Genomic DNA, 11,830 nt, shown 5'->3' with positions numbered 1-11,830 from the left:
CACTGCCTGTTCACCCCGCTATCATCCAGAAGGCGAGGTCAGTACAGGTGCATCAAGGCAGGGACCGAGAGACTGAAAAACAGCTTCTATCTCAAGGCCATCAGACTGTTAATTAAACAGCCACCACTAACATTGAGTGGCTGCTGCCAACATACTGACTCAACTCCAGCCACGTTAGTAATGGAAATTGATTTAAAAATATATCACTTGCCACTTTAAACAATGCTACTTAATATAATGTTTAAATACCCTACATTACATCATCTCGTTTCTGTCTGGAATAAGCTAGCTAACAAGCTAGCCAACTTTAGCCAGTTAGCTTGGGTGCTTGGTTGTTGGGGTCAAGTGCAACTCTTGCTCACTGAAGCATACTTACCAGAAGTCCACTGGCCTGATTTGATAATACAATAATGTGCATTGCAAGCAAATATGGTTCTGGAAAGATATCTTACAGTGATAAAGCATTGCATTTCTGACATCTATTTCCCCTTGCAGTGTATGTTGGAATCCCCCATGGGGTACAAAACAAATCTTTGCAATTGGCTCAATCTGGAATGGGTGGGTAGAGTTCACTCTTTAAAACTGTCGGATTGGCCCATGATGTGTAAACTCCACCCTCCAGCACACCAGCTGCATGAAATCAAGAGCACCTAATCGCAATTGGGAAATTGAACCAATTGAAATTAGGTTTATTGGTTGACACCTGTACATAATTAGCCATTCAGGTAAGAAGAGTCTGGGATTCCTTTATGAGGTGCAACCAAAACAGCTGTTAGACATTGCAACAGGGATATTCTGGCAGGGTGTCTGTCCAGCATTAGTTCTGAATACGGTTGTGGTTTTGATAACTAAAATGGCTGTGACTTTTGGACTCTCTTTGAGGTTAGTTTTCCAATGTATTCATCTGATTGGTTTACCATGTCTTAAAGTGTTCACTGGTTATTTATGTTTAACTGTTTGACTGTTTTGTAGTGTTTCTTGGATTTGTTGCCTGCTAATTGGTGGGATAACGTGTTTTACCCTTCAAGGTGCGTTGTGGTTCAAAGTAATTTAAATCACAGTCTAGTTCCAATGGCTTAAGACTGGCATTTTACCACAATGTTTTCTTTGTTTCCTAGGTGATGCTTATGGGCATCCTGCCTGCACTGGACCTGAACCAACTGGATCCCAAGCAAGTGTGGCATCTGGTCCAAATGCTAAAGCTACTGGCTACAATACCCTGGCAAGTGTGACGCAGGGTCCAAATGCCGCAACTGCCAACCATGCCTCTGCAGAAGCGGCTGGCCCCCGCGCCTCAGCTGAAGCAACTGCCAGCCATACCTCTGCAGAAGCGGCCGCAGGCCCCCGCGCCTCTGCTGAAGCAACTGCCAGCCATACCTCTGCTGAAGCGGCCGTCGGTCCCCGCGCCTCAGCTGAAGAAACTGCCAAACATACCTCTGCAGAAGCGGCCATCGGCCCCCGCGCCTCAGCTGAAGCAACTGCCAGCCATACCTCTGCAGAAGCGGCCGCCGGCCCCCGCGCCTAAGCTGAAGCAACTGCCAGCCATACCTCTGCAGAAGCGGCCGCAGGCCCCCGCGCCTCAGCTGAAGCAACTGCCAGCCATACCTCTGCAGAAGCGGCTGGTACCCGCGCCTCTGCTGAAGCAACTGCCAAACATACCTCTGCAGAAGCGGCCGGCCTTGAACAGACGGCCCGACCCCTCAACAAGCTAGATAGGGAGATCATAATTTGGTTTGCCAAACTCCTTAATCGTCTTTCCCCAGTTACTGTGCCTCCATTTGAAGAAAAGGGCAAAGGTAATTGAGGTGAGGAATTATGCAAAGTAATGCGCTTGTTTGAAATGAGGAACTCCTTCACCATATGACTAAAATGTACATCTGATTTGGCCACTATTGCTGACACTTAGGTTGTACGGTTATGATTTGGCCTGGTGTTCCTGCTACTCTTACATTACTCTTACATTACATTACAATAAACAATTTGACTTCCAAAATGCCTTGTCTTTTAAATGTGGGTTTCTCTTCTGCCTACCATATGTTTGCTGATTAGGGAAAGACCGGGTCTGGACGAAAAGGGATTGTGGATCACACCACTTGTGGAAACATTTGTTTACCTTTGTTTCTGGTAATTGAGGAAGGATGGACAACATTTCTTGTTTTTAATTCCTCATTGTTTGCATAGTCAACATGCACACACTTACCCCACCAGACATGCCACCAGGGGTCTTTTCACAGTCCCCAAATCAAGGACAAATTAAACGCACAGTGTTAGAGCCATGATTGGCTGGAACTCTCTTCTGTATAGCTCAAGAGACCAGCAAATTGGGTTTAAAAAAACAAAACAACTCCTCTCCCCCATGTGACCTACTGGTTGTGTGTATGTGTAACAGCTGCACAAACACTAATGCATTAACATATGTAAATTGCCAAGTATTTTTTTTTTTTGTCGGACCCCAGTAAGACTAGCTGTCGCCATTGGCTAATGGGGATCCCAAAATATATATTGAACTACCTTTAGCATTTGAAAAGCTGAAATAAAACTACAACTTTTCTTCCCAGGTCTGACCTTCCCAGGTCTGACCGCCTTGGTGGACGAGTGGGGTAATATCTCACAGCAAGAACTGGCAAATCTGGTGCAGTCCATGAGATGCACTGCAGTTCTGAATACATCTGGAGATCTAGCTGGTCTGTCATAATGTAATAGAGAGTAGATCTAGCTGGTCTGTCATATTATAATAGAGACAGATGATCTAGCTGGTCTGTCATTATATAATAGATACATTAGATCTAGCTGGTCTGTCATAATATAATAGAGACAGTAGATTTAGCTGGTCTGTCATAATGGAGACATAGAGACAGTAGATCGAGCTGGTCTGTCATATATTAATAGATACATTAGATCTAGCTGGTCTGTCATAATATAATAGTCAGTAGATCTAGCTGGTCTGTCAAAATATGATAGAGACAGATCTAGCTGGTCTGTCATATTTTAATAGATACATTAGATCTAGCTGGTCTGTCATCATATAATAGAGACAGTAGATCTAGCTGGTCTGTCAAAATATGATAGAGACAGTAGATCTAGCTGGTCTGTCATATTTTAATAGATACATTAGATCTAGCTGGTCTGTCATAATATAATAGACACAGTAGATCTAGCTGGTCTGTCAAAATATGATAGAGACAGTAGATCTAGCTGGTCTGTCATATTTTAATAGATACATTAGATCTAGCTGGTCTGTCATAATATAATAGACACAGTAGATCTAGCTGGTCTGTCAAAATATGATAGAGACAGTAGATCTAGCTGGTCTGTCATAAAATAATAAAGACAGTAGATTTAGCTGGTCTGTCATATTATAATTGTGACAGTTGATCTAGCTGGTCTGTCATAAAATCATAGAGACAGTAGATCTAGCTGGTCTGTCTTATTATAATAGAGATAGTAGATCTAGCTGGTCTGTCATAAAATAATAGAGACAGCAGATCTAGCTGGTCTGTCATAATATAATAGAGACAGAAGATCTAGCTGGTCTGTCACGTTCTGACCTTTATTTCCTGTGTTTTGTATTTAGTTAGTATGGTCAGGGCGTGAGTTGGGTGGGCAGTCTATGTTTGTTTTTCTAGGTTTTGGGTATTTCTTTGTTTTCGGCCTAGTATGGTTCTCAATCAGAGGCAGGTGTCATTAGTTGTCTCTGATTGAGAATCATACTTAGGTAGCCTGGGTTTCACTGTGTGTTGGTGGGTGATTGTTCCTGTCTCTGTGTTTGCACCAGATAGGACTGTTTTAGGTTTTCTCACGTTTGTTGTTTTTGTTAGTTATCTCATGTGTAGTTTCTTTATAAATTAAAGAACATGAATAACCACCATGCTGCTTTTTGGTCCGCTTCTCTTTCACCAGAAAACCCTTACGTGGTCTGTCATATTATAATAGAGACAGTAGATCTAGCTGGTCTGTCATCATATAATAGAGACAGTAGATCTAGCTGGTCTGTTATATTTTAATAGATACATTAGATCTAAATGGTCTGTCATAATATAATAGAGACAGTAGATCTAGCTGGTCTGTCATAAAATAATAGAGAGAGTAGATCTAGCTGGTCTGTCATAATATAATAGAGACATAGACCAGCTAGATCTACTGTCTCTATCATATTATCATTGAGACAGTAGATATAGCTTGTCTGTCATCATATAATAGAGACATTAGATATAGCTGGTCTGTCATAATATAATAGAGACAGTAGATCATGCTGGTCTGTCATAATATAATAGAGACAGTAGATCTAGCTTGTCTGTGATATTATAATAGAGACAGATGATCGAGCTGGTCTGTCATAATATAATAGAGACAGTAGATGGCATAGTTTAAAGTGGCTAGTGATACATGTATTACATAACGATGTAGAAGATGATGTAGAGTACAGTATATACATATACATATGAGATGAGTAATGTAGGGTATGGTTTAAAGTGGCTAGTGATATATATTTATATTTAAATATATCTATTTCCATTATTAAAGTGGCAGGAGTTGAGTCAGTGTGTTGGCAGCAGCCACTCAATGTTAGTGGTCTGATGGCCTTGAGATAGAAGCTGTTTTTCAGCCTCTTGGTCCCTGCTTTGATGCACCTGTACTGACCTCGCCTTCTGGATGATAGCGGGTTGAACAGGCAGTGGCTCGGATGTGTCACGCCCTGGTCATTATATTTTGTGTTTTTGGTATATGTTTGGGTAAGCCAGGGTGTGACATGGGTTTATATGTTGTGTTTTCGTATTGGGGTTTGTAGTATTGGGATTGTGTATGATTAGGGGTGTGTCTAGTTAGGCTTGGCTGCCTGAGGCGATTCTAAATTGGAGTCAGCTGCTTATCGTTGTCTCTGATTGGGAACCGTATTTAGGCAGCCTGAGTTCGCAGTGTATTTTGTGGGTGTTTGTACCTGTCTCTGTGTAGTAGTCACCAGATGTAATTAGTGTCACTCGTTTGTTGTTTTCTTATATCAGTTTTTTCATGTACCGTGATATATTTCATTAAAAGTCATGAGTAACCTACACGCTGCATTTCGGTCTGACTCTTCATTCATCAAATGAAAGTCGTTACAGAAACACCCACCACTCACAGACCGAACAGTGTGTGAACTGGCAGGATCTGAAGGAGGACGTTATGGACAGCAGAAGCATGGAGTATACTACGTGGGAAGAAATCGACAGGTGGGCGGCCGACCCAGAGCGAGTGCAGAAGCCCGCCTGGGTTCCCTACAGCAATGCGAGGAGGGCTATAGACGTATGGATTCGAAAAGGAAAGCACGGCTATACAGAGCGAAAACGGAAAGTAACGGGGGAAAGCGCAGAGAGAGAGTGGCTGAGTCAGGAGTCAGACCTGAGCCTACTCTCCCTGTTGATCGTGAAGAACAGTTGCAGTGGGAGAGACTGCACCATTTGGAGATTTGGACATGGGAGGAGGAATTAGACGGTAAAGGACCTTGGGCGCAGCCGGGAGAATATCGCCGTCCCAAGGAGGAAATAGAAGCAGCTAAAGCGGAGAGGCGCAGGTATGAGGAAGCAGCACGGCGACGCGGTTGGAAACCGGAAAGTCACCCCCAAAAATGTATTGGGGGGGGCTAGAGGGGAGAATAGTTATGCCAGGTAGGAGACCTGCGCATACTCCCTGTGCTCACCGTTGGGCTAGAGAGACCGGGCAGGCACCGTGTTATGCTATGGAGCGCACGGTGTTTCCAGTGCGGGTGCAGAGCCAGCTGCGACACATACCAGCCCTTCCTATTGGCCGGGCTAGAGTGGGCATCGAGCCAGGTAAGCTTGGGCAGCCTCGGTGCTCAAGAGCTCCAGTGCGCCTGCACGGTCCGGTCTATCCAGAGCCACCTCTACACACCAGTCCTCCGGTAGCAGCTCCCCGCACCAGGCTTCCTGTGCGTGTCCTCGCGCCAGTACCACCAGTTCCAGCACCACACACCAGGCCTCCAGTGCGCCTCGCCTGTTCAGCGCAGCCAGAGCCTTTCTCCTCTCATACATTTACATTTACATACATTTAAGTCATTTAGCAGACGCTCTTATCCAGAGCGACTTACAAATAGGTGCATTCACCTTATGACATCCAGTGGAACAGTCACTTTACAATAGTGCAGCTATATCTTAAAGGGGGGGGGGGTGAGAAGGATTACTTTATCCTATCCTAGGTATTCCTTAAAGAGGTGGGGTTTCAGGTGTCTCCGGAAGGTGGTGATTGACTCCGCTGTCCTGGCGTTGTGAGGGAGTTTGTTCCACCATTGGGGGGCCAGAGCAGCGAACAGTTTTGACTGGGCTGAGCGGGAACTGTACTTCCTCAGTGGTAGGGAGGCGAGCAGGCCAGAGGTGGATGAACGCAGTGCCCTCTTCTTACCAGAAAGAGGCTTGAAACCAATATAGAGGTAAGATAGTTATCGATTTATCGATTTAATGACACAACACGCAACACGTAAATATAGAGGTAACATAGTTATCGATTTAATGACACACCACGTAAATATTTGAATATATGCTGTTCATATTAATGCAAAATTGCTGTTTAAAAAAAAGAAACACCCCACTGAACGATTTTGAACATGAAGCATCATATCTGTAAAAATATGTAAAAGTACAATTGTATCACCAAAGTGCATTTTCACTCACAATGGGTAGTACGTGAACACTCTATACTGTATTGTTAGGCCTACTATTGTCATTTCTTTTATTTTCATGTTTTTGCTCTCAAAGTCACACTTTCTTAATATATAAACAACATCATTGGAAGTACACAAACGTTTTTTTTTTAAATCAGGAGACCACCTTTAAGGTCTGGGGAAATCCTATGAAAATTAGATTTATTTTGTGTAGATACCCTTTAATTCAAGTGAGCAGGCACAGAGTACTGTTGTTGGGTTAATCGTAAGGCTCTCCAGAGGGTAGTGAGGTCTGCACAACGCATCACCGGGGGCACACTACCTGCCCTCCAGGACACCTACACCACCCGATGTTACAGGAAGGCCATAAAGATCATCAAGGACATCAACCACCCGAACCACTGCATGTTCACCCCGCTATCATCCAGAAGGTGAGGTCAGTACAGGTGCATCAAAGCTGGGACCGAGAGACTGAAAAACAGCTTCTATCTCAAGGCCATCAGACTGTTGAACAGCCACCACTAACATTGAGTGGCTGCTGCCAGCACACTGTCATTGACACTGACCCAACTCCAGCCACTCTAATAATGGGAATTGATGGGAAATGATGTAAATATATCACTAGCCACTTTAAACAATGCTACCTTACATAATGTTACTTACCCTACATTATTCATCTCATATGCATACGTATATACTGTACTCTACATCATCGACTGTATCCTTATCTAATACATGTATCACTAGCCACTTTAACTATGCCACTTTGTTTACTTTGTCTACATACTCATCTCATATGTATATACTGTACTCGATACCATCTACTGTATGCTGCTCTGTACCATCACTCATTCATATATCCTTATGTACATATTCTTTATCCCCTTACAATGTGTATAAGACAGTAGTTTTGGAATTGTTAGTTAGATTACTTGTTGGTTATCACTGCATTGTCGGAACTAGAAGCACAAGCATTTCGCTACACTCGCATTAACATCTGCTAACCATGTGTATGTGACAAATAAAATTGGATTTGTTGGGTTAGCAGTGTTTCTGTAGTACAGGCACCTAGTACTGTTATTGGGTTAGCAGTGTTTCTGTAGTACAGGCACCTAGTACTGTTGTTGGGTTAGCAGTGTTTCTGTAGTACAGGCACCTAGTACTGTTGTTAGGTTAGCAGTGTTTCTGTAGTACAGGCATCTCGTACTGTTGTTGGGTTAACAGTGTTTCTGTAGTACAGGCACCTAGTACTGTTGTTGGGTTAACAGTGTTTCTGTAGTACAGGCACCTAGTACTGTTGTTGGGTTAACAGTGTTTCTGTAGTACAGGCACCTAGTACTGTTGTTGGGTTAACAGTGTTTCTGTAGTACAGGCACATAGTACTGTTGTTGGGTTAACAGTGTTTCTGTAGTACAGGCACCTAGTACTGTTGTTGGGTTAGCAGTGTTTCTGTAGTACAGGCACCAAGTACTGTTGTTGGGTTAGCAGTGTTTCTGTAGTACAGGCACCTAGCACTGTTGTTGAATTAGCAGGGTTTCTGTAGTACAGGCACCTAGCACTGTTGTTGGGTTAGCAGGGTTTCTGTAGTACAGGCACCTAGTACTGTTGTTGGGTTAGCAGGGTTTCTGTAGTACAGGCACCTAGTACTGTTGTTGGGTTAGCAGGGTTTCTGTAGTACAGGCACCTAGTACTGATGTTGGGTTAACAGTGTTTCTGTAGTACAGGCACCTAGCACTGTTGTTGGTTTAACAGGGTTTCTGTAGTACAGGCACCTAGTACTGTTGTTGGGTTAACAGTGTTTCTGTAGTACAGGCACATAGTACTGTTGTTGGGTTAACAGGGTTTCTGTAGTACAGGCACCTAGTACTGTTGTTGGGTTAGCAGTGTTTCTGTAGTACAGGCACCAAGTACTGTTGTTGGGTTAGCAGTGTTTCTGTAGTACAGGCACCTAGCACTGTTGTTGAGTTAGCAGGGTTTCTGTAGTACAGGCACCTAGCACTGTTGTTGAGTTAGCAGGGTTTCTGTAGTACAGGCACCTAGCACTGTTGTTGAGTTAGCAGGGTTTCTGTAGTACAGGCACCTAGCACTGTTGTTGGGTTAGCAGGGTTTCTGTAGTACAGGCACCTAGTACTGTTGTTGGGTTAGCAGTGTTTCTGTAGTACAGGCACCTAGTACTGTTGTTGGGTTAACAGTGTTTCTGTAGTACAGGCACCTAGCACTGTTGTTGGTTTAGCAGGGTTTCTGTAGTACAGGCACCTAGCACTGTTGTTGGGTTAACAGTGTTTATATATGCCATTTAGCAGACGCTTTTATCCAAAGCGACTTACAGTCATGTGTGCATACATTCTACGTATGGGTGGTCCCGGGTGTTTCTGTAGTACAGGCACCAAGTACTGTTGTTGGGTTAACAGTGTTTCTGTAGTACAGGCACCTAGTACTGTTGTTGGGTTAACAGGGTTTCTGTAGTACAGGCACCTAGTACTGTTGTTGGGTTAACAGTGTTTCTGTAGTACAGGCACCTAGTACTGTTGTTGGGTTAACAGGGTTTCTGTAGTACAGGCACCTAGTACTGTTGTTGGGTTAGCAGTGTTTCTGTAGTACAGGCACAAAGTACTGTTGTTGGGTTAGCAGTGTTTCTGTAGTACAGGCACCTAGCACTGTTGTTGGGTTAACAGTATTTCTGTAGTACAGGCACCTAGTACTGTTGTTGGGTTAGCAGTGTTTCTGTAGTACAGGCACCTAGTACTGTTGTTGGGTTAGCAGTGTTTCTGTAGTACAGGCACCTAGCACTGTTGTTGGGTTAGCAGTGTTTCTGTAACACACATGAGAACAAAAGGCCACTGGATTGATGATATTATTCATGATATCATTCTGACAGGTCAATCTGATAGGCGACTTTTTAGCTGGTGAACATAAAATAGAAGGTTTTTGCTGGCAAGACGGCTGATCTGATTGGTGAAAAGACCAATTAGTGGTAAAAATATCAGAATTTGGCAGCTACAGATGCATGAACATGTATGAAATTGAATATGCATTCATCAATGGTCTGTTTTCTGTAAAATGTTGAAATTAATTTGGTGTGTGTTTTTTTTGTCGAACATTCAGCTCTGTTGTTCACCATGCGTCAGGATGACATGCACCTAATCGCATTTGGGAAATTGAACCAATTGAAATTAAGTTCATTGGTTGACAGCTGTACATAATTAGCCATTCTGGTAAGAAGGGTCTGGGATTCCTTTATGAGGTGCAACCAAAACAGCTGTTAGACATTGCAACAGGGATATTCAGGCCGGGTGTCTGTCTAGCATTAGTTCTGAATACTGTTGCGGTTTTGATCACTAAAATGGCTGTGACTTTTGGACTCTCTTTGAGGTTAGTTTTTCAATGTATTAAATTGTTTGTACCTTTTTCTTATATTTTTCACTGGTTATTGATGTTTAACTGTCTGAATGTTTTGTAGTGTTTCTTGGATTTGTTGCCTGCTAATTGGAGGGATAACGTGTTTTACCCTTCAAGGTGTGTTGGTTTACACTACTTCAGTTCAAATCCGTCTAGTTCCAATAGCTTAAGGCAGATTTTTACAACCTGTGATTTATTTATACATTTTTTATTCTCTTTGTTCACTAGGTAATGCTTATGGGCATCCTGCCTCCACTGGAGCCCAAGCGAGTGTGGTGTCTGTTCCAAGTGCTAAAGCTACTGGCCACAATAGCTTGGCAAATGTGACATCGGGTCGAAATGCCTCTGCAGAAGTGACCGGCCCCCGTGCCTCAGCAGCAACGACAGCCCCCCGCGCCTCAGCAGAAGCCACCGGCCCCCGCGCCTCAGCAGAAGCCACCGGCCCCCGCGCCTCAGCAGAAGCCACCGGCCCCCCTCAGCGCCCCGGGCCTCAGCAGAAGCCACCGGCCCCGGGCCTCAGCAGACCGGCCCCGGGCCTCAGCCACCGGCCCCGGGCCTCAGCAGAAGCCACCGGCCCCCGGGCCTCAGCAGAAGCCACCGGCCCCCGGGCCTCAGCAGAAGCCACCGGCCCCCGGGCCTCAGCAGAAGCCACCGGCCCCCGCGCCTCAGCAGAAGCGACCGGCCCCGGCGCCTCAGCAGAAGCGACCGGCTCCCGCGCCTCAGCAGAAGCGACAAGCCTTGAACAGATGGCCCGACCCCTCAACAAGCTAGATAGGGAGATCATAATTTGGTTTGCCCAACTGCTTAATCGTCTGTCCCCTGTTACTGTGCCTCCTTTTGAAGAAAAGGCAAAGGTAACTGAGGGGAAATATGTCAACTAATGCACTTGTTTGAAATGAGGATCTCCTTCACTTGTACATTGTCATGCAAATTGTATACAGGGGTGTATGATACAATGTTATGAATTGTTTTAATAAACATACGACTAAATTGACTTCTGATGTAGCGATATTGCTGACACACTTTTAGGTTCTACGGTTATGCTTTTGATTTAACCTGGTGTTCCTGCTACTCTTGCATGATTTGCTCAATAAACAATTTGACTTTCAATATACCTCGTCCTTCAACTAGGTTTTCTGCCTACCATGTGCTTACTGTTTGGGAATTGACTGTGGGTAAAAGGGAATGTGGTTCACAACTGTTAAATATATATTTACCTTTTCTGGTAGTTCAACTGCGAAAGTTCTCTAAATTGTCAGAGCTCCCTCATGGTCTTTCTTTACCTGTCCTTTAGTGTTTGGCTTAATCTTCCTGTTACCATAGGTTTCCTAAAATATGTAAATGCAGGTTACCTCATTGTTTCACTAACCTGTCCCAGGTAAACGACGGTGTCTCAACATGAAAACTACTTGACACATTTTGCCTCTTCTGCAATGTTGGTCTGGCCAGACCCATAACAATGGATGCAATCGTATATGCATAAACAGTGGATTAATGAAATATTAGTCATCTTAAACTGGCTGTTAAGGCTCCATGGATTGAGGAATTGAAAAACTATATGGTTGAAAGAGATGGGAGGGGGGGGTCTCGCTGACTTACTGCAAATTGAGATTGTGACTAAACTCAACAAAAATAAACTATAGGAGTTATTTAACAATTAAAAAAAATAATGGGCAGAAAGACAAATTAAACTCAAATTTTCATCAAATCGGAAGGTTTATTCATCACAAATCATTTCATGTGGGCAATTATTTAAATGATTATTTACACCTTATT

The 11,830-nt window shown here is 43.8% G+C and overlaps 1 protein-coding gene across 9 annotated transcripts; it reads left to right on the top strand.

Annotated features, from left to right (window-relative positions):
* The first annotated feature begins 753 nt into the window (after positions 1-753).
* On the top strand, positions 754-11,164 carry LOC123995433 (protein PELPK1-like). 9 transcript variants are annotated; one of them, XM_046299040.1, is made up of 4 exons: positions 768-882; positions 10,116-10,171; positions 10,283-10,524; positions 10,603-11,164. In XM_046299040.1, the coding sequence occupies exons 1-4, from the start codon at positions 854-856 to the stop codon at positions 10,933-10,935; spliced, it is 660 nt and encodes a 219-aa protein (XP_046154996.1). In that variant the 5' UTR covers positions 768-853; the 3' UTR covers positions 10,936-11,164. The 9 variants fall into 9 exon arrangements, with proteins under 9 accessions (XP_046155003.1, XP_046155002.1, XP_046154996.1 ...); XM_046299045.1 differs by lacking the exon at positions 768-882 and adding an exon at positions 9,897-10,027 and having other exon boundaries at positions 10,283-10,449; positions 10,609-11,164; XM_046299043.1 differs by lacking the exon at positions 768-882 and adding an exon at positions 9,897-10,027 and having other exon boundaries at positions 10,283-10,470.
* Positions 11,165-11,830: the final 666 nt, after the last annotated feature.

Source organism: Oncorhynchus gorbuscha, linkage group LG14 (assembly GCF_021184085.1).
Source record: "Oncorhynchus gorbuscha isolate QuinsamMale2020 ecotype Even-year linkage group LG14, OgorEven_v1.0, whole genome shotgun sequence".
Classification (NCBI taxonomy): domain Eukaryota; kingdom Metazoa; phylum Chordata; class Actinopteri; order Salmoniformes; family Salmonidae; genus Oncorhynchus; species Oncorhynchus gorbuscha.
Note: the sequence above shows the minus strand (reverse complement) of the source record. Positions and strands in the feature narration are given on the sequence as shown.

Bases quoted from the DNA above. Each gene is read 5' to 3' on its own strand.
- LOC123995433 (XM_046299040.1), top strand. From the start codon at position 854: ATGGCTGTGACTTTTGGACTCTCTTTGAG. The intron at 883-10,115 runs GTTAGTTTTCCA...AATGTTTTGTAG, and splicing joins ACTTTTGGACTCTCTTTGAG to TGTTTCTTGGATTTGTTGCC. The intron at 10,172-10,282 runs GTGTGTTGGTTT...TTTGTTCACTAG, and splicing joins AACGTGTTTTACCCTTCAAG to GTAATGCTTATGGGCATCCT.